Genomic DNA, 20,003 nt, shown 5'->3' with positions numbered 1-20,003 from the left:
TATATATATATATTTTTTTTTTTTTTTTCTTTTCTTATATCTTACTTTGATACTACAAAGCTAACATGAACACGACTGTCATATTTCCTAGTTCCTCTGAAAGGCCTCCCCTCAAGAGGCTCTGATTGGTCAGCTACCATAAAGTGCTGTTATTCATGGATCGGCTCCACGTCATGCCCCTACAAGCACGTGCTTTTGAGCTGTTTAAACAGTCCATGTCACGGTCGGTGAGGGAAAAAAAAGGAGTGCAGACCCAATTGCAGAAAAATGAAGGAATATTTATTATAAACTACAAATAAAAATAAAAGGCAAAACAAAACTACCCCGAAGGGGAAAACATGAATTAAAAAGGCAAAAACAAACTTGACAGGGCTGGCAGGACAAAACAGGACTAGAGACAACACGACAGGGTAATATTGACAACGAACTGACAAAGGACTGAAAACATGAGGGGGATTATAAAGCAAAAAAGTAAATTGAAACACAGGTAAACACAATTAACTAAATATGGGTTAACAAGGAGGGTGGGACTAGACAATAGACGGGAGAGCGCATGACACAGAGAGACAATACAAGCCATGCGCTCACATAACACAACACTGAAGCACACGACAAAAGCACGTGACCAATGTAAACACCGAGCCATGTGCTTTGACAAAAGACGCAAGACACGAGCACACGATGAATGAAAGCACTCACCGCGCGCTCACACACGCAGCGTGCATGCTTCATCCCAGCGCCGACCAAAACCGAAACCAACAAGACTGAGACGCTGGGAATGAAACACCACGCTGCTGACAAACGAAAACAAACACGAGTACAAGAGCGCACGCGTCTGAGGGACGCAGAGCGCGCGCGCGGCCGCGTCAAGCAGAAGCGCGCACACTCTGCGTACACCCACGACGGCGCGCGCGCACACAGAGACAGAAACAGGACCGGACATGGGTAGTGTCAGAGCTCTGCCACCAAAACAAGAATTTACAAAGACCAGAGTGGCAGAACCCTGACAGTCCAGTCAGAGCAGCTGTTAGCAGCTTGAATCAGACAGAAAAATGAAGAGCACACAGCTGAACCTAATGACTGCTCTCTCAAATAAAATCTGACAAAGGTTTTTTATATTCGTAATAAGCATGTGTAAGTAATATGAAACATTCACATATCTTTTGCGAGTTGCTTTTTTAAGGTGTAGAACGCATGGAAAGTGGTTGCATTGAGAGATACTGAAAGCGTCTACATAGAGAGACGCTGCACGTGCTGCTGAAGATTATGGCTATTTACAGCGGTTTGATTGATACAAATGAATTTGTAGCTAAATTGTTAGCTATGCCAAACAGCATTTCTCATTGTTTACGTCCTCACTAAATCATACCGTTAACGGTAGAAACTGTGCATGTGCTAATAGATCAATTTTACCAAATAAAAATATATAGGTTGTTGCTCATAATCCACAGCCTCATCGGTTGGAGGAGTTTTAACCGAATCCAGTACTGAACTGGAATAGATTTTGGAAGCTGTCCTTTGTCAAATGCTAGCTATATATATATATATATATATATATATATATATATATATATATATATATATATATATATATATATATATATATATATATATATATATATATATATATAAATTTTTTTTTTTTTTTCAGAATTCTCTGGAACATAATTAAAATAAAATTTTAAGCACTTCTCTCCTTGTGTCATGTCCTTTGGAAGCCCACATATAAAAATAGAACAAGCTCTGTGGAACTAGCAGCGTTTGGATGGCAGTTTAGCTTTCTATGCTATAACATTACAGCACCTCTGGCCACGCCTATTCGCTGCACAGGGTGTATGCATGTGGTGAATGTGTAACCAGAAGCACTTGTAATCTCACTAACCTGGGTGTATTTTTTGTAGTCCTTAAACTTTGTTCGCCGTAAGCTTTGCTTAGCTAACTCTGTAAAAGCCAATGTCTCTCTTTGCATTCAGAGATGTTGTTTATGTTCACACAGCTACATTACACCTCAACTGAAGTTTAAAATAAGATACCGTACTGGGCCACCTCTTTAATAAAAAAAAGTATTTCTGGTGTATTACAAAAATATTTATTTACAATACATCAATAAATGATTAAATAAAAAAAAATCTACACCAGATTAAACATTTTGTTTTATATGATTACAATTAATTGTATCTAATAAAATAGCTATATATTTTTTTTCTCTTTCTTGAAATGCAATTTATTACTTATTTGTTAGTGAATCTCAGTTTAAGATCTTTTTTTTTTTTAACAAATCAAACTCATTGTTTGTGATAGGAGAAAAAATAAACACATTTGAAGACGGTAACAAATGATTGGGATTGATTTTTGTTTGCTTTCTTGTTTTTTTTAATTAATTTAAAAATAAATAATAATAATATTAATAATAATAATAATAAATAGAAACAATAATAATATTAGTATTATTATTATAAAAATAATATATATTTTTTTAATTATTTAAATTATTATTTTTTTCTGTATTTACTTTAGTTGTAGTAATTATTTGCAGCCAAACAAATAATCTAACTGTGTGTGTGTGTGTATACAGTATATATATATATATATATATATACTGTATATATATATATATATATATATATATATATATATATATATATATATATATATATATATATATATATATATATTTATATATATATATATATATATATATATATAGCTCCTGATACTTATGATTTAAATGCAATTTTACAACATTTCTTTCTTTCCCCTACAGCTACACAAGTCAGTCCCTCAGAGCTGCAGGACGTGTTCCAGGAAACCTCCTCGAACATCTTTCAGATCAATGCTAACGGTGAGTTTAAAAAGGTTTTTTTCAACGTGATTGTAAGCCATTAAGGACAGCATGAGGTGTAAGCCATGAGACGGAAGTGACAAAATTACAGATGCATAAAGGTTTCTGTTTGTTCCTTTCAGTGGTCACACTAGAGAAGAACCTGCAATCGCTGGGAACATCCAGAGACACAGCAGAGCTACGCCAGAGTTTGTAAGTCAACACGAACGCAAACCTAATTCAATTCATTCATTTTCCTTCAGCGTGGTCCCTTTATTCATGAGGGGTCGCCACAGCGGAATGAACTGACAACTTATCCAGCATATGTTTTACACCGCGGATACCCTTCCAACTGCAACCCAGTGCTGGGAAATATCCATATACTCTCAAATTCACACTACAGCCAATTTAGTTTATTCTATTTACTTCTCACTCCCCTCACAAAACCACAAACCAAATTTCATGTACTGATATACAAAAAAGACCCTCAGGACTTTTAATTCAAGCAGATTTGTGGTACATTATGATGCCATGATATTCTCTCAGAGCTCTTCAGTGGATTTAATAGCTTTTCTTTTGCCATAGAGCGCTTAAAAAACAAAGCAACATCTGAGTGCTCGTTCTCACTGTTTCATCACCTACCGCCCAGCATGTATTGATTACTCATCTGACTTTTGTAGTCAGGATACCACAATTACTTTTTCTTTTTTTTTTCAGATGACAAAGTAGCTGGTCTGAAATTACTGTTGTTTGAAATGCAGTACACAATCTGTGTCCAGTGGCGGCTCATCAGTTATATCAGCCTTTTTTTTTGTTAATGAAACCACTGAAAACCTAATAATGTCTTGTATGTGTGCGGTTGAATTCTTTTTTCCTTGGATCACAATCCTTAAGGCACAACATGACATCTATTGTTAGCTATAAAGCCTTTTGGGCAGATTGGCTGCCTAAAAACCAAATGAGATAAGCAGCGATGTCTTCCTGCTGCTGTACCCTCTGCTGTTCTCGTGGAGTGACTGCACGTTATACAATAAAGAGTTATGAGCTAAAATTATATCACATGCCGCATAACCGCGTAGCATTTCCCCTTGCGTACAGCTGCAGTCTTGTCTTGTAGGAAATTGTGTGAAGTGTAGGTTTATTGCAGACAGCTAGTCTCAAACACACCTGAGTCATTAGCTTATGTGAAAAGTCTAGTGTGCAAAATATCCTTTTTTTTGTACCCACTTTGTTAGTGTCTGCATGCATTTCCTACAAAATACCACCTGCTACTCGTGGCTTCTTTTTTTATTTCTTGAATCTCTTGCTTTTTTTGAGTCGTACAATTTATAGCATTGGAGAAATGTTGCTTAACGATTCTGCTAATAGTTGTTTTAGTCATTTAAGAACATGTGAAATTCATGAACTTCTAAATCTAAGCTTACATGATATGCTTTTAAATTTAAAATAAATGTCTTTTAGGGTTTAGTATATTTTATTAAATACAATTCAAGTTTATTTATATAGCACTTTTTACAATATTGTTTCAAATGAGCTGTTTGGAAGGTGCATACTATTGTATTACAATCAAATTAAGCTAAAGTTCTAATCAAATATAAGTTATTATATAAAGACATAGTTAACCTGCAATTTTATTGCTTATAGGTGATGTCTATGTGTACTTGTTAGTATGTGTTGTCCTGGAAGTCCTTCAACATAGGCTCATTCTGAAAACATAGCCCTATATACATTTCTGGAGACCGCAAATTATGTAGCCAGAGGTACACACATATTTTTAAAACAAACACTATAGGGCAGTATGACGCTGTTCCTTTTCGCGCCTACCAGCTGACCACTTACCTCCGTATGGAGCTCGTTTCTCGCCGTAACCAGTTTTTTTTCCGTTAGCTCGCCATGTATGTCGGTGGACTTGATACGCATAGATGAGTTTACCACATCAATGGGGTTCAAATCTGGTGAAGAACAATTCCAGAAAGCAGGTAAGACAAAAACAGAAACCGAAAAATAAAATAAACGAGTAAATAACACGGTGAGAATGTGGTAAAATCTGAAAATGTGGTAAGAATCAAACGAGGGGTCCTTTTTCTGGATTCCTTTTGAAACTTGTTGTTTGGTTTAGGGAAGTAGGTGGGCGGGTCAATCAATGCAATATGTTGGGTTTTGGGAAGGAGGAGGGTGGGTCAATCAATCGTTCAGTCAGTCAGTCAAACGATCAGTCAACAGCCGCCTCTGGTGGGTTTACGCGAGAACAGCAGACGAGATCTTAAAAAGAATACACAGCTGCCTCTGGTGGATTCGCGCAAAAAAAAAAAAAAAACTGTACAAATGTACCTCCTTGAACGTATTTTGCACTCTCCAGAAATGTATATAAAGGTACAGTTTTCAGAATGAGCCTGGGTTGAAGTCCTCGATGGATGGCATCATGTCTTCATTTTATATGATTGAGCTAAATCTTGGTATATGAACATCCACTAGCATTTAAAGGGATTTCACAAATAGTTAACAAAAAATGTTGTTTTAAGCCATACAGAAAAAAAATCACATGTGTTCTTAATTGAATCCAATTAAAACCATTGTAATATGTTCTATAACCATGTTTCCCAAGTGCAAATGTAATAGAAGCTAGTCTTTAAGAGCTGGCCTCTAAAAGCAGTACTCTAGAGACTGACACTATGTAATATTTATTGTAGTTGTTGGCACATCACCTTTCCATGCCAGAGACACCAGTTTTAATCCTGCTCAAAGTGGTGCATGTTCAACCAGAGGGGTTGCACTGGTGCCTTGACCTAAAAGGGAATGAGGTTATGCAGGGGGGCTGTTATGAAGAGCATCTAGTAAGACCTGTGCAGGTAAATCTCCCTCTGTTGGTCTCAGAGGTTTGCAACTGACACCAAAGCCTCCTAAACTTCCTTGTTCTGGCACATCTCTTGTGCCAGAGATACTAGTCCATTTCCTGTGCAAAAGTAGTGTGAATTGAACCGGAGGTGTTACATTGGTGCCATGACCCTGATGGAAATGATTGTACTGGAGGCCAGCTAGTAGGAGCAGTGCAGGTAACCTTACTCCTCTTAGCTGAATAGGTGCCCTACAGAGTCATAATAGAGGCTACAGTCTTTAGCAACTTTGATAGTATGCCTACCTCATGCCAAATACCTTGGTTTGATTTTCATTTCTCACAGCACTGCGAATAGAACCAGGGTGGTTTCATTGGTGCCATGACCCAGATGGGAGTGAGGTTTAGGTGGATGAGGGTAACATTTACACAAGTGGAGATGGGAGGTGCAGATCCCAGCTCTTCTATAAGAAGGAATTAGGGGCTTGAAATGAATGCAAGCTGCAACCAGAAAACAGTTTAGGGAGGTTAAGAGTTGTGTAATGTGGGTTTTCTTGTTTAGCACTGCGTCATCCTGTTGTGTTTTGAATAATTTGTAGAGCAGGGATGCCCAAACTTGATCCTGGGAGGGCCAGTGTCCTACGGTGTTTTGGCACAACTGAATGAGCTAATCAAGCTCTTTTTAGACATACTAAACTCATTAGCAGGTGTGTTACAGCAAGTTAGAGCTAAAATCTGCAGGACACCGGCTCTCCAGGGCTGAGTTTAGGCATCCCCGTCATAGAGGTTTGAGTGCACATGGTGGAACTCCAGCGAGAAGAGTATTACAATAATCCCACCTAAATATGCACTTATATGTTTTTATGAAATGAAAATAAAGTATTTTAGATATTAGTATCAGTATGTTCTCCAAAAGCTTATCTGTATAAATGAGTGTGCTCCAAAACAGTGACACAATTTACATTTAGCATATGTAAGCATCCAAAATGTTCAGTTTGTCACTTCCAATTAAATTAATCAATGATTTTTTTTTTGGACGTCACCACAAACTTCTTTTTCTCATCACATCTTCTTACCAATCAAATGCTCTTTAGTATGTGATATGTCCCACCCTCTTCAATATGCTTTTATTTGCTTTGGAGAAGATTGTGGGTGTTTACAGGGGTTTAACGGATTAATATAAATGTGTAGCTAAATTGTTAATGGTGCCAAAAAGTATTTCCCATTGTTTACATCTTTGTTTATGTCCTTGCTACGTCATACTGTTTACGTAAAAACTATGCATGCAATAGATCATTTTTAACAAATAAATATACTTACAGATTGTGGCTCACATTCCACAGCTTCTTTTATTGTGGTTTAAGCTGCTCCTTTCAGGAGTTTAGCTGAATCCAGCACTCAACTGTCCTTTGTCAAATACTAGAGCTGTATCTTTTTTATAATTCTCTGCAACATAAAATTAAGTTGTAAGCACTTCTCTCTTTGTGCCGTGTGATTTGGAAGTTGAAATACAGAAATAGAAAAAGCTCTGTGGAAATAGCAGCGTTTGGATGGCATTTTAGCTTTGTCTGCTATAACATTACAGCGGCTCTGGCTATGCCCCTTTACTGTGCAGGGTGTACGTGTGTTACCTGTGGGGTTTATGATCTCAATAACCCCAAAATATTTGTTTGTAGTCACCAAACTTTGTTTGCTTTAGGCTTTGCTAAGCTAACTCTGTAAAAGCCAATGTCTCCCTTTGCATTGAACTTTGAGCGTATTACATGCAGAGATTTTGTTTATGTTCACACAGCTACACTACAAACGAACCGAAGTTATGTTGGCTTGAGAAAGCCAACATACTGTTATACTACTCTGTCCTTGAAAACAAACGTATCTATCGTTGTATTTTCAAAAATAAACGGCAAGCCATTTTTACATAATGTTCATTCCCTTAGTCCCTTTATTAATCAGGGGTCGCCACAACGGAATGAACCGCCAACTTATCCAGCATTTGTTTTACACAGCGAATGCCCTTCCAGCTGCAACCCAACACCAGGAATACATAATGTTCAAGTCCAGTTTTTGACACTCATAAAGACTGTCATAGAAACATCGGGGTTGATTAAGATCACTCATATTGCCAAGAAGCTTTGATGTATCATCACTAACCTGTCAAATGTCCCCATAGCAATAAAACAGTATAACCTAGCAACCATTTAAAAATAGCAATATCTCTACATCAGAACAGCGTAGGGACCTGGGCATTGGCTTGTTTGACTCGTGCTAGCAAATGGGACTTCCTGTGTACTATGCATGGTAACAATGATAATGGAAGCCAAGTGCTAATAACAATTCGCTACATGCTATGAATGATTATCTAAATGCAATAACATAAGATAGAAATGCCTACTAAGTATTAGCATTTGATTAAACATGTACACGAGCATTGCCATTTAGCAACTGCTTAACAACCACCTAACAATGCCATAAACGTTTTAGCAACTGCCTAACAACCACTTAGCAACCGCCGCCGTGCTTTCTGCCAACTGCCATTCCCAGTCCTAGCGCAGTCACGTTGGCTTTCTCAAGCCAACATCAAAGTTTATCAATGAACTTTAGGTTCTAGTTTAAATATGAAATTGTAGTGGACCACACTTTTAAGAGAAGTGTCTGGGCATGAAGTGATGTGTAGCCCAAACCTGCATCATTGTGCTGTCATTAAAGTGTGATGTTTGAGGGTCAAATCGTCATCAAAAAACATCCCAAGGTTCCTGAGCAAACTTGATAGGATAATTGTTGGTAATCATAGTTGGACAGTTAAATGACATTGTATAGCCAAAGCGACAGTGTAGCTAGTAAGCTAGCTGTAAAGGTAAACCTGGGATTTGATCTCTGCTCATGTGATCTGCCGTTGTGTTTCACCCCAACATGTTTATTCTTTTTGTGATTCAAATGAGTGGTTTTGGAATAGCATGAAGATGAATCAATGGTGACATAATTGAAATTTTTGGAGTGAACTATGTCTTTATGCCTCATAGCCAGCAATGTGTTAGGTAGGCTAAGATAACACAACAACAGTTCTCTGATTCAATCAGTGAGTCATTACTGATTCAAAGTGCTAACTCAGTGTTTGAGACTGGCTCAGTGTCCAAATATGCCTACTTCCGTGCAATGTTATAGAAAAACTGTGAGCTGAGTAGTATGTCCATGTTTATAATATTGATAAATCAGCAGTCAATGGCTACGTTTACTTGGGCATCAGTAATCAAATTATTTGCCTTAATCTGAATAAGTCAATAATATGATTAAGTTGTTTACATGAGTTGCTTTTTGAATGTCCCTTTCATGATCCCGGTTTTAGATGTTATAGCACATAATTCGATTAATGTCATTGCATCACCAGGCTATCCACATTTCCTCAGGAGAGTCATGTCATTCCCAATGTTTCATTCTTAATTTGTTGACTTTAACTGCAGTCACTTTCATTTTCATTCAGGAACATTTCATGCATTCCTCGTGACAAATGAGATATTGGATGCGAATATGAACTGCTGGAAGAGTGTTGTTTTCCCATACCTTGCCATTTCCCATATTTCACGATGCAGGTGTTTGTGGTCCTTCACTGACTCAGTAGGTGCAAAGAATAGAGTCAAATAGCTGTGTGTGTATAGACTATCCTGTCGCAAAATGCTTCGAAAATCCTACAAAACAGAAATAGTTTGATTGTGGTGTTTACATGTCTGTACTGCACTTCAGTAATGCGACCGAAATCGGCATAAATGCTGTAGTCACTGTTGCGCATCCATTTCACATTTTTTTCTCTTTTTTTTTGTCTTTGCTGTTTTTTAGTTGACCTTGAATGTGCTTCCCTTCGTGCCAGGCTTAATCCTGCTGCTCCAAACAGGGCACTTGACAGCCTCTCTCTCTCCCTCTCTCCCTCTCTCTCTCTCTCTCTCTCTCTCTCTCCTCTCTATCTTTCTCTCTGTAGCTCTCTCACTCGCTCTCTGACTCTGCCCATTTCTTACTGTTTCTGCCCTTTGCTGCACCCTAGCCATGATTCTATTACAGCCAGTTTCCACGGAAACCTCGTAGTTCCAGGGTCATACCTCCCAGATGGCGATATGTCGCCCAAAGGCCCTGACAGACTGACCCCCTCCCAAACCTCACCCACAAAAACGCACACACAAACATTTGCACGCTCTACAATGTCACGGGCAAGCTAGAATATAGACTTCCAGTGCACTAAAAATGCAGTGACTCTGAGTGGACTGGCAATACTAGAGACAGTTGAGCCACTGTTTTGTAAGATTTTTTTTTTATTTGTACGGCACATGCATAATAATATAGCTACAGATAAACATGTAATACATCTATAAAATGTTGCAGAAATGGAACATCTTAGAATCATTCTCTAATAATAATAATATTAATGATAAAATAATAATAAAAATAATAATAATGTCATTCAAATAGTCTACAGCAAAACAGGTTAAACCATAATTTGCATATATACCGTACAAATCCTCGGCCACTTTATTAGGTACACCTTACTAGTACTGGGTTGGACCCCCTTTTGCCTACAGAACTGCCATAATCCTTTTTGTCATAGATTCAACAAGGTACTTGAAATGTTCCTCAGAGATTTTGGTTCATATTGACATGATAACATCACACAGTTGCTCCAGATTTGTCGGCTGCACATCCATGATGCGAATCTCCTGCTCCACCACATCCCAAAGGTGCTCTATTGGATTGAAATCTGGTGACTGTGGAGGCCATTTAGGTACAGTGAGCTCATTGGCATGTTCAAGGATCCAGTCTGAGATGATTCGCGCTTTATGACATGGTGTGTTTCCTGCTGGTAGTAGCCATCAAAATATGTGTACACTGCGGTCATAAAGGGATAAATATGGTCAGCAACAAAACTCATGTAGGCTGTGGCATTAACATGATGCTCAGTCTGTACTAATGGGCCCAAAGTGTGCCAAGGAAATATCTCCCACACCATAATACCACCACCAGCAGCCTAAACTGTTAATACTAGGCAGAATGGAACTATATTTTTATGTTGTTGATGACAAATTCTGACTCAAGGTTGGATGTGTTGTGCATTCAGAGATGCTCTACTGTATACCTCGATTGTAACAAGTGGTTATTTGAGTTACTGTTGTCTTTCTATCAGCTTAAACCAGTCTGGCTATTCTCCTTTGACCTCTGGCATCAACAAGGCCTTTGCGCCCACAGAACTGCCGCTCACTGGATATTTTCTGTTTTTCAGACGATTGTCTGTAAACCCTAGAGATGGTTGTGCGTGAAAATCCTAGTAGATCAGCAGTTTCTGAAATACGCAGGCCAGCCCAACAGGCACCAACAACCATGCCATGTTCAAAGTCACTTTAATCCCCTTTTTTCCCTTTTCTGATGCTCAGTTTGAACTGCAGCAGATCGTCTTGACCATGTCTAAATGCCTAAATGCATTGAGTTGCTTGCCATGTGAATGGCTGACTAAAAATATTCATTAACAAACAGTACCTAATAAAGTGAGCGGTAGGTGCATATTGGAATTAGAATCATCATATAGAATCATTGCTTTTTAAGGATAATTTATGAGCAGTAACTTAAAACTCTGCGATTGTATTTATTAGATTTATATTGCAATGTTTATATAATAAACCGCAACTGCAGAAATAGGATATGCTATGTACTGATGTTCCAAAGTTTGGCTTTATATCATGATTAAAAATAAATAGTAACAGTGAAGTGAAGAAGATTCTGTTTGAATGTCTTTTGTTTGGTTAGGGTAAGGGTAGGGATTAATTTTACACTTAATAAATAAAGCTTAAATTAATTATGTAACGATAATTAAAACAATATAATCAATAATCATTAGGAATTTTGGATTCACAAAGAAAGATGAAGTATAATGATGACTAATACAATTGCGAGTGACAGCCTTTCTCTCAAGCGTTAACTTGACAACTCAAATCTCCAAGTGTTTGTGTGGTGCGCTGTATTCCCTGAAAAATCACTTGGTTAATTAAATTCGACCCATCTTTGTAATCATAGAAACACACACGCAGCAAAACTAAGTGGATTAATCGTTCACACCCTTTGTTTGTCATTGTGCTCGGTAGAGCATTACACATTCCGCTCTGCTGCGTCCAGCGCTTCTGAGAGACGCTTTCTGCCTTTGGACTGGAGGACACACTGCACCGCCCGTCCTCGTCCCTGTTCATGATTCTCCAGACAGAAGGTGAGCCTTATGCTGAGAAGGCCAAAATTACATTCAAGTCAATGATGGGATAAGTGTCTTAAAGTGCCTTGTTAGGCTAATTAAAAGGTTCCTAAGTTTGGACATCTTGTAGAATAGTTTTACATCTATTCAAGCCCAAAAAACACTTTAATTTTCTCATAATATACATTTCAACACAACTTTTGATAATAAATAAGACCAGAACATTTAAGTGAGACAATGAAATAGTTGTGACAGATTAATGGTGAATTTCCAGTCTTTACTCAAAAATATTAGAATGAGTAAAAGTCAAACTAAGAAAAAAAAGATATTTAAGAAACAAAAAACAATGAATTTGTTTTTGCCAAACCAAAGAAATTAACATAACAAAACCATACTTAAAACAATAATTCACCCCCCAGCCCCCTTGAAAGCTGGAACCCTCACTTCCATATATGTTAAAACACATACTTGGGAAGTCAATGGTTACTTTCCAGCTATCTTCACTATATCTTTTTGTGTGTAACAGAAGACAAACAAATAAAGGTTTGAAACAAGTAAAGGGTGAGTAAATAATGGCATAATTATTTATTTTGGGGGGGTGGGGGTGACTATCTCTTTTTTTAAAGAAAACAGCATCTTTTTGAAATTTAAACAACACAGCCTATGTTCATCCTTGCCTCGAATGCATCTCAACTGTATGAGGGTCTAAGTAGACATTATTCATAGACAACCAGTGAAGAGCTTAGGCTGATATCATGCAAATGTGTTACTAATTTAAGTAGGTTTTGCAAGAAATAAGACTGAAATTACTGACAATTCGTGGCATGCAATTTAGACTTCTTTCTTTTTTGAACTCTTTGATCTTGATGTTTAAAACTTTGCAGTGCCTTTACATTCAGAAACAACTGGAGGGTAAAAAGTAATGTACATAAAAAATACCCTTTGCCATGACAATTCACCCAAAAAGTGTATGGTTTGCACTGTTTGCACTGGTTATTTTGTTTATTTATTTTAATTTATTAGACTACCATGTTATGTACAGTGTCTAATGTTTATTCTCAGTATGCTTGCAAATGTAAAAAATATTTCAGAAGAGCTTTTTTTACAGATTAGACACTTTTCAGTGAGTAATGACTTCAGTTCAGTTTCTTTTTTTTTTTACACACAAATCTATAATGACTTCAGAAGACTCTGAGCATGAGTTTTGTTTTTGGATACTTTTTGTAGTTCCTGAAGCTTGACAGTCTCTAGTCACAATTCATAGACTTCCAATGTATGGGAAAGAGCTGCACCATTTAAAACGTCCTCCTTTGTGTTCAAAGCAAGATAGACAGGGTTTAAACAATGCACTGTATGACTGCGGAAATCATAAGAGAATTGGTGGTTGAAGTAATTATTTTAGGGCCACCATGACAGTTTTTATTATTTTATAGTTTATGCTTTATTCTATTATTTTATAGTTTATTATTTGGTATTTTATTTTATTTGTCACCATGACAACTTTTACAATTTTATTTTATGCTTTTTTATATATAGTTTTATGGTTTATTATTTGATGTTTTATTTCAATTTATTTTATTTCATTTTATTTTATTTTCCACCATGATAACTTTTATTATTTTATTTCATTTTATTTTATTATTTTATAGCTTATTATATGGTGTTTTATTTCATACTATTTTCCACCGTGGTGCCTTTTATTATTTGATTTCATTTTGTTTTATTATTTTATAATTTATAATTTGTAGTTTTATTTTATTTTATTACTTTTTATTTTTATTTGCCACCATGACAACTTTTATTATTTTAATTTGTTTTATTTTATTATTTTATAGTTTATTATTTGGTGTTTTAATTTATTTTATGTCTTGATTTTATTTTAATTATATTTTACTTCATTTTTACTCATTAATAACTTCTCACTCACCTGTCACTCACATGAGATTTCTTTTTATTTAAGAAATTATTGAACTTTCATGTACCTTTCAATAGGGATTAAATAACCAGTACAACTTCTACATGTTAAGTATAAAAATCAGGATTGTTCCTTGTTCTTTAACAGCCCATGTTAGGCATAGTTGCTAGTTAGATAGTATGTTTATTGTAGCTTATCTGTAATTACCTTGTATTGCGATGTTTCAAAAAAACATACCCAGTATCAGACAGTAGTGTTATGATTTGGTAATGCAATATTGGCAGAGGACCAAGCGTCTGCATTATTAATGGTCTGATCTCCAAAGCAAATGCAAAGTTAACTATGCATTATCAGAGCAATCAGAAAATGAACAGATGATTAAAAGCGACTTCTACATCACCTCAAGCTTTCAAGGCAAAACAAGCGCAATTTACTCGCAAACTCATCTAGCTAATTTCACTTCTATTAAAAACTTCACTTAATCAATGTAATGTGAAATCTATTATTCATAAAACCAACATGCCAAATATGCTTAATGAAAAATGCACTATAAAGACCATTAGCCAAATTAAGCCCACTTCTGAAAACTCTTGTGAACGTTCCTTCTCTACGCACACATAACTAATCGGGAGTTTCTCTCTGGCCCTTTTAGGAGTATCATTTTTGAGCCATGGAGAGATATGTATCTGTAACTTTGATTATATTAAGAATCACTGCATGAAGTTTGCCTTACTTGACAGTGTCAGGGTGCTGTCCGTCAACATGACTGATCTGGTATGCGTCATTACCCCAGGTCGGGATCGGTGTTTAATGGCACGTTACGATGGGATAATTGTTTTCTGCTCATTAGCCCTACATTTCCTCGGCTCAGCAGTCAAGTCAACATCGTGGACGCTCAGTTCTCAGGTTTTAGAAGGAGTGCAGGATGGGTAGACCGAAATATTCATCGATGCTCTACTGCTGAAGTGGAGATCTTTCATTAATAGCTGCTGGTGGTGACAGCATATATCTAGGTAGCCTTAATTTTGTTTGCCATGCACTGTTTTTTGATGTGAACTGGGAGAATGAAGCCAGAGTACAAACATGTACAGGATAAACAAGCAGTTCACTGACATGTTAAAGAGATCATGTAGACAAAACAGTTCTTTCATCATACAGTATATTCACCCTCATCAGGTGAATTATGGATATGGCGGAGCACTTTCAGTTTAGCTTAGCATAAATCATTGAATCAGATTAGACCATTAGCATGTCACTCAAATAGTTGAAAAAAGAGTTGATAATATTTATATTTAAAGCTTGACTCGTGTAATATCATTGCATCTGCTGCAATCATGATATTGTGCAAAGTTTCTAGATTATTACTTCAGAATGAAAGGATAGTTCCTAGCGACATGGATGTAAAAAAATAGTAACTTTACATTTTCCGTAGATTTTTAGTATATAATGGAGAACAGTCAGAAGAATCCAACTTTACATAGGAAAATAAAACAGTTTTTGATTAGATTTTTTTTTTGAGAGAGATGCCAATGGTCTAATCCAAATCAATGATTTATGCTATGCGTAACACAGGTTCATTGTGGATGCATACCCTAGTCCACATTTTTGGGAAGCCACAAATATGTACCTGGGGCTTCTTCTGGCTGCATTTTGTCTGTAAAACGAATGCTATGGGACGTTATGAGGCCATCATACCTCTGCATGGACGGCTTTTCCAGTGTTACCAGTTTGCCAAATAGCTTGCCATGTACCTGATGGACTTGAGATGCTGAACAGAGTGGACTATGACAGCAGAGTTCAGAAAACAAAAACAAACAAACAAAATTTAACAATTTTATAAAAAAATTAATAAATATCAGCTTGAAAACGTGGTAAGATCTAAAAATGTGGTAAAATGATGTGGCTGCGACTGCTTTTCTTTTCTAGATCACTTTTAAAAACACTATCGACAGCGAGCTTGTCAGCTGAAATGTATATTTTGGCCTCTGGTGGATTTACGCAAGAAGAGGATGTGCAAATGGCATGTACAAGTGAAATTTCAGATCATCAAAAATGTATACAGGGGCCTGTTGGGGATTTGCAAAAACAAAAACTGCATGAAGATGTACCTTTGGGTATGTGTTTCATGGCTCCAAGAAATATAGGCCTGAGTATGTATCCACAATAAGCTTGGGTTGACTTATGACCCATTTCCACTGACTGGTATGGGACCAGTTAGTACAGGTCACCTTTATCAGGCTTGCGTTTCCACTGCCTAAAGGATACTGTTATTTCAAATATAGAAGTTCACGCAAGCGAATGCGAGCTCCCTGGAGAAAGTAAAACCGCTCGCACTTTTGGACGGCCTCATAAAAAACAAACAAACAAAAAAACAGGATACGGCAGGTTTTGTTCTTTTTGGCCTTATGGCAAGACAACGACAAGGTTTGTTTAAGCTTATGTCAACCATGGTAGTTATTATATGCATAGATCTGCGATGTAATGTCTCGGCTGTGTATTTAAAAACTGCGTTTTTTTGTTTTAATTCTCTGTTTGTGTATGCATGAGTGACGTTTCTCTGTAAACCAATAGCGTTCCGCTGCACGTCTAGCTCCACCTTTTGGTACCATTTTGCTGTATCCTTTGCAAAAGGTACCCAAGAAGTGGTACTGTGGGGTTCGCTTTTAGGTACCTTTTGATAGTGGAAATGGCCGTAAAAGCGAACTGAACTGAACCTTTCCGTACCACTCAGTAGAAACTGGCCATAAAAGTGCTCTCAGATATATATATTTTTTAAAACATGGCTAAACTTAACTGTTTGACTTTAGACGAGTTAAAAAATGAAAGTCTATTTCTACCTATTTCCAAAAACAGTGGAGTGCTCTTTAAAATTTTTTTATTTTTTTATCGAATGTTATTCTGCCATTTTTACCTCTAAACCCTGCTCATTTTCTCTCCCCCATAGTGCTGGTAATTAAAGCCATTGGAATAGTGTTCTGATTTTTATGTATGTGTAGAAGTCTAAATTGCTTCTTTCCTTGAATTTAGTGTTTGTCGAATGTGCTTTTACTCAGGCATTTTAATGCATAGAAGAGGCATAAATGTGTTCTTTCACAGTAATCACAGCTGCTGAAAATGATGTCTCACACACTTGAAAGCAGATTGTTGATTCTCATGCACAGCTGACGAAAAAAAAAAAAAAAACACATGCCATTTTTCATGACAACAGTAAAGCACAATACAGTGCAAGAAAAAAGGTTGACTTTATACTTGGTTATACACACTACCAGCTGATTAACTCTGTATACTCAAAAGACAAGATAAAAAAATAAAAAGAAAGAATATTCACAGGTCCATTCTGTGTAGTTTTACGGCATCTGTTGGATATTATAGGTGTTAGGTTTATATCCCTAGACTTGTTAAACTCACAGGATGAGAGCTTGGTTTATAGAAGGGAAAAAAAAAAAAACAGAGCAGCTTTTATTAGATTATGAATGCCTTCTTGGTGCAATATGATTCATATAAAGTCCAGCATAATGAAGGACATCTCGGTTCACTTGATCTCAGGCTATGTGACCCAGACTGACCTTTTTAACTAACAGAGTAGTCATCATAAATGTGGTCTCATCATTTTTTCACTGCAGCGTTTACAGTGTCCAGTATAATGAAATGAAATAATGTGGCTGTGCAATAACGGAGCCCTGTTTTAAACCCTGTACTGTGTATACATTACATTCTAATATAATGTAATATTACAATTTTAAGTATAATTTTTATAAACAGTAAACAAATACATTTGATTTATTTAATAATATTTATGTGAGTAATTGTTTTGGCATTTTTTGCAATAATATGTTTATTTAAATAAAAAAAAAACTATTAGAACAGGCTGTAAATATAGTATGTCTGAGAAACGACATGAGCAGCAAAGTGAGGAAGTGATGCGAGAAATGCAATGAAACACCTTGCGAAATAATAAAAACAATGTGTTCCTTGCACTAAATAAAAACCCTCAAAGTAAACACAGCGTGACCTCAGCACATCACACATCTGAGGGAGAGAAGCAGCTTTTGCGTCACTTTCACAAGTCTCTCTGGGTTACATTTTGATTTGGCCTCCAGGTTTCCAGTCAAGATTTGATATGATATTTTGTATGTTTCAGGTTTTGCAAGACAGTAAGGATCTATAAAGTGTTTTACTTGAGTCTGTCAAGTTGTGTGGAGGATAGGAGAACTGCAGGGAGAGAACAGGGTTGGCTAGGGCACTTTTTTGTTTTAGTAAATATTTCTCTGAGTAGGATTTCTTAAATGTTTTAATACATCTAACAGTTTTAATTGGACAGAATTTCTACTTTCTATCCTGCGGTTATGATAAAAAATGTGCGTTATCACACACATATAACATTTGCATTAGTTTATATCTCAAATACTTTTTTTAGAATATTGAGATAAATTGTAATTGTAAGAATTTCTTTTAATCTGACTTCTAATGTTTCACTCACTTTTTTTTTTAGAATATTGAGATAAACTGTAATTGTAAGAATTTCTTTTAATCTGACTTCTAATGTTTCACTCACTGGCCACTTTATTAGGTACACCTTACTAGTACTGGGTTTGACCCCTTTTGCCTTTAGAAATGCCTTAATCCTTCGTGGCATAGATTCAACAAGGTACTGGAAAGAGATTTCAGAGATTTTTGTCATGACATGAAAGCACCATGCAGTTGCTGCAGATTTGTTGGTTTCAAATCCATGATGCTAATCTCTTGGTCCACCATATCCTAAAGGTGCTCTATTGGATTGAGATCTGGTAACAGTGGAGGCCATTTGAGTAGAGTGAACTCATTGTCATGTTCAAGAAACCAGTCTGAGATGATTCAGGCTTTATGACATGGTGGGTTATCGTGCTGGATTTAGCCATCAGAAGATGGGTACACTGTGGTTATAAAGGGATGGTGAAGGTCAGCAACAATACTCAGGTATGGTGTGGCGTTGACACAATGCTGAATTGGTACTAATGGGCTCGAGCTGTTGTGTGTTCAGAGATACTCTTCTGCATACTTTGGTTGTAACGAGTGGTTATTTGAGTTACTGTTGCCTATCAGCTGGAACAAGTCTGGTCATTCTCCTCTGACCTTTGGCATTAACACGGCATTTGTGCGCACAGAACCTCTGCTCACTGAATATTTCCTCTTTCTCAGACTATTTATTATTATTGATAATTGTGTGTGAAAATCCCAATAGATCAGTGCCATGCCACGTTCAAAATCACCTTTATTCCCCACTCTGATGCTCGGTTTGATCTTCAGCAGATAATCATAACCATGTCTACATGCATTGTCAAATGTATTAAGTTGCTGCCATGTGATTGGATAATTGGAATTTGCCTTAACAAGCTGTTGATACCTAATAAAGTGGCCGGTGAGTGTATATCTTAGTTCTGACATTGAATTTATGTAAATCTCAATTTATTATTTTTATTTCTCAGACTTAAATTATCCGTTTTTATTCTGAATTACACCTTCCTTCTGAATTCAAAGTTTTGACTTTTTGTGATTCTAAATAGATATGGGCTGACAATTCTAAATATAATTGTGTTTTCATGTTTTGCATTCACATTTTATTTCTTTCCTGCTTGTCAACTGGCAATCACATAGTAACTTTTTTTAGAATATTTCTAACTTTTCAAACTTTTTACTTCTGTCATTTTGCGTACGTCTCAATTATTTTTTCTTTCTCAGACTTTCTAAATTATTTATTCTAATTATTCTGAATAATGAGTTGCAACTCTCTGAATTATAAGGTTAAACCTTTGAATTATCACCTTTTTTTGTCATTTTGTGATTCTAAAGGGATATAAGCTGAAAATTAAAAAAAATCATTATAGTTTTAGCTCAGAGTTATATCTGTGACTTAATTATCTATTTTTATAGGGGTTGCAATGCTATTTCTTAAAAGAGATTTTAGAACTGGAGTATTATTATATTGCAAACAGAAAAAAACATCCCTCAACATTGTGAGATAAACATTTGAATTGTAAGAAAAAAGGGTCAGTTTCCCTTTTTGATTCAAATTAAATTCTATAGCTCATTGGCATCATCCCAAGTAAATGACCAATACAGCATGTAGTTATTTCATTTCGGCCTTCTTATTTTTTAATTCCTTATAGATTCAGTTGTAGAGTTTCATCTACAATAGCCGCCCACGTCTACTGAATAACCATCTCAGACCCCCTCAGGG

At 36.3% G+C, this 20,003-nt stretch overlaps 1 protein-coding gene across 16 annotated transcripts in view; it reads left to right on the top strand.

Moving 5' to 3' along the window:
- The window catches only part of tsnare1 (T-SNARE Domain Containing 1), a 506,388-nt gene that overhangs the window by 118,866 nt on the left and 367,519 nt on the right, over nt 1-20,003 (top strand). For all 16 annotated transcript variants that reach the window (XR_015510177.1, XR_015510178.1, XM_087284985.1 and 13 more), the window contains 2 exons: nt 2,765-2,842; nt 2,965-3,034. Coding sequence is in view for 14 of the 16 variants with exons in the window: in XM_087284985.1 (XP_087141111.1) it covers nt 2,765-2,842; nt 2,965-3,034 (148 nt within the window). In the remaining 2 variants the exon portion in view is untranslated. The remainder of the gene's footprint in view (nt 1-2,764; nt 2,843-2,964; nt 3,035-20,003) is intronic.

Source organism: Danio rerio, chromosome 16, assembly GCF_052040795.2.
Source record: "Danio rerio strain M-AB ecotype USA chromosome 16, GRCz13ab, whole genome shotgun sequence".
NCBI classification, from domain to species: domain Eukaryota; kingdom Metazoa; phylum Chordata; class Actinopteri; order Cypriniformes; family Danionidae; genus Danio; species Danio rerio.
This window is presented reverse-complemented; position numbering and strand designations above follow the sequence as displayed.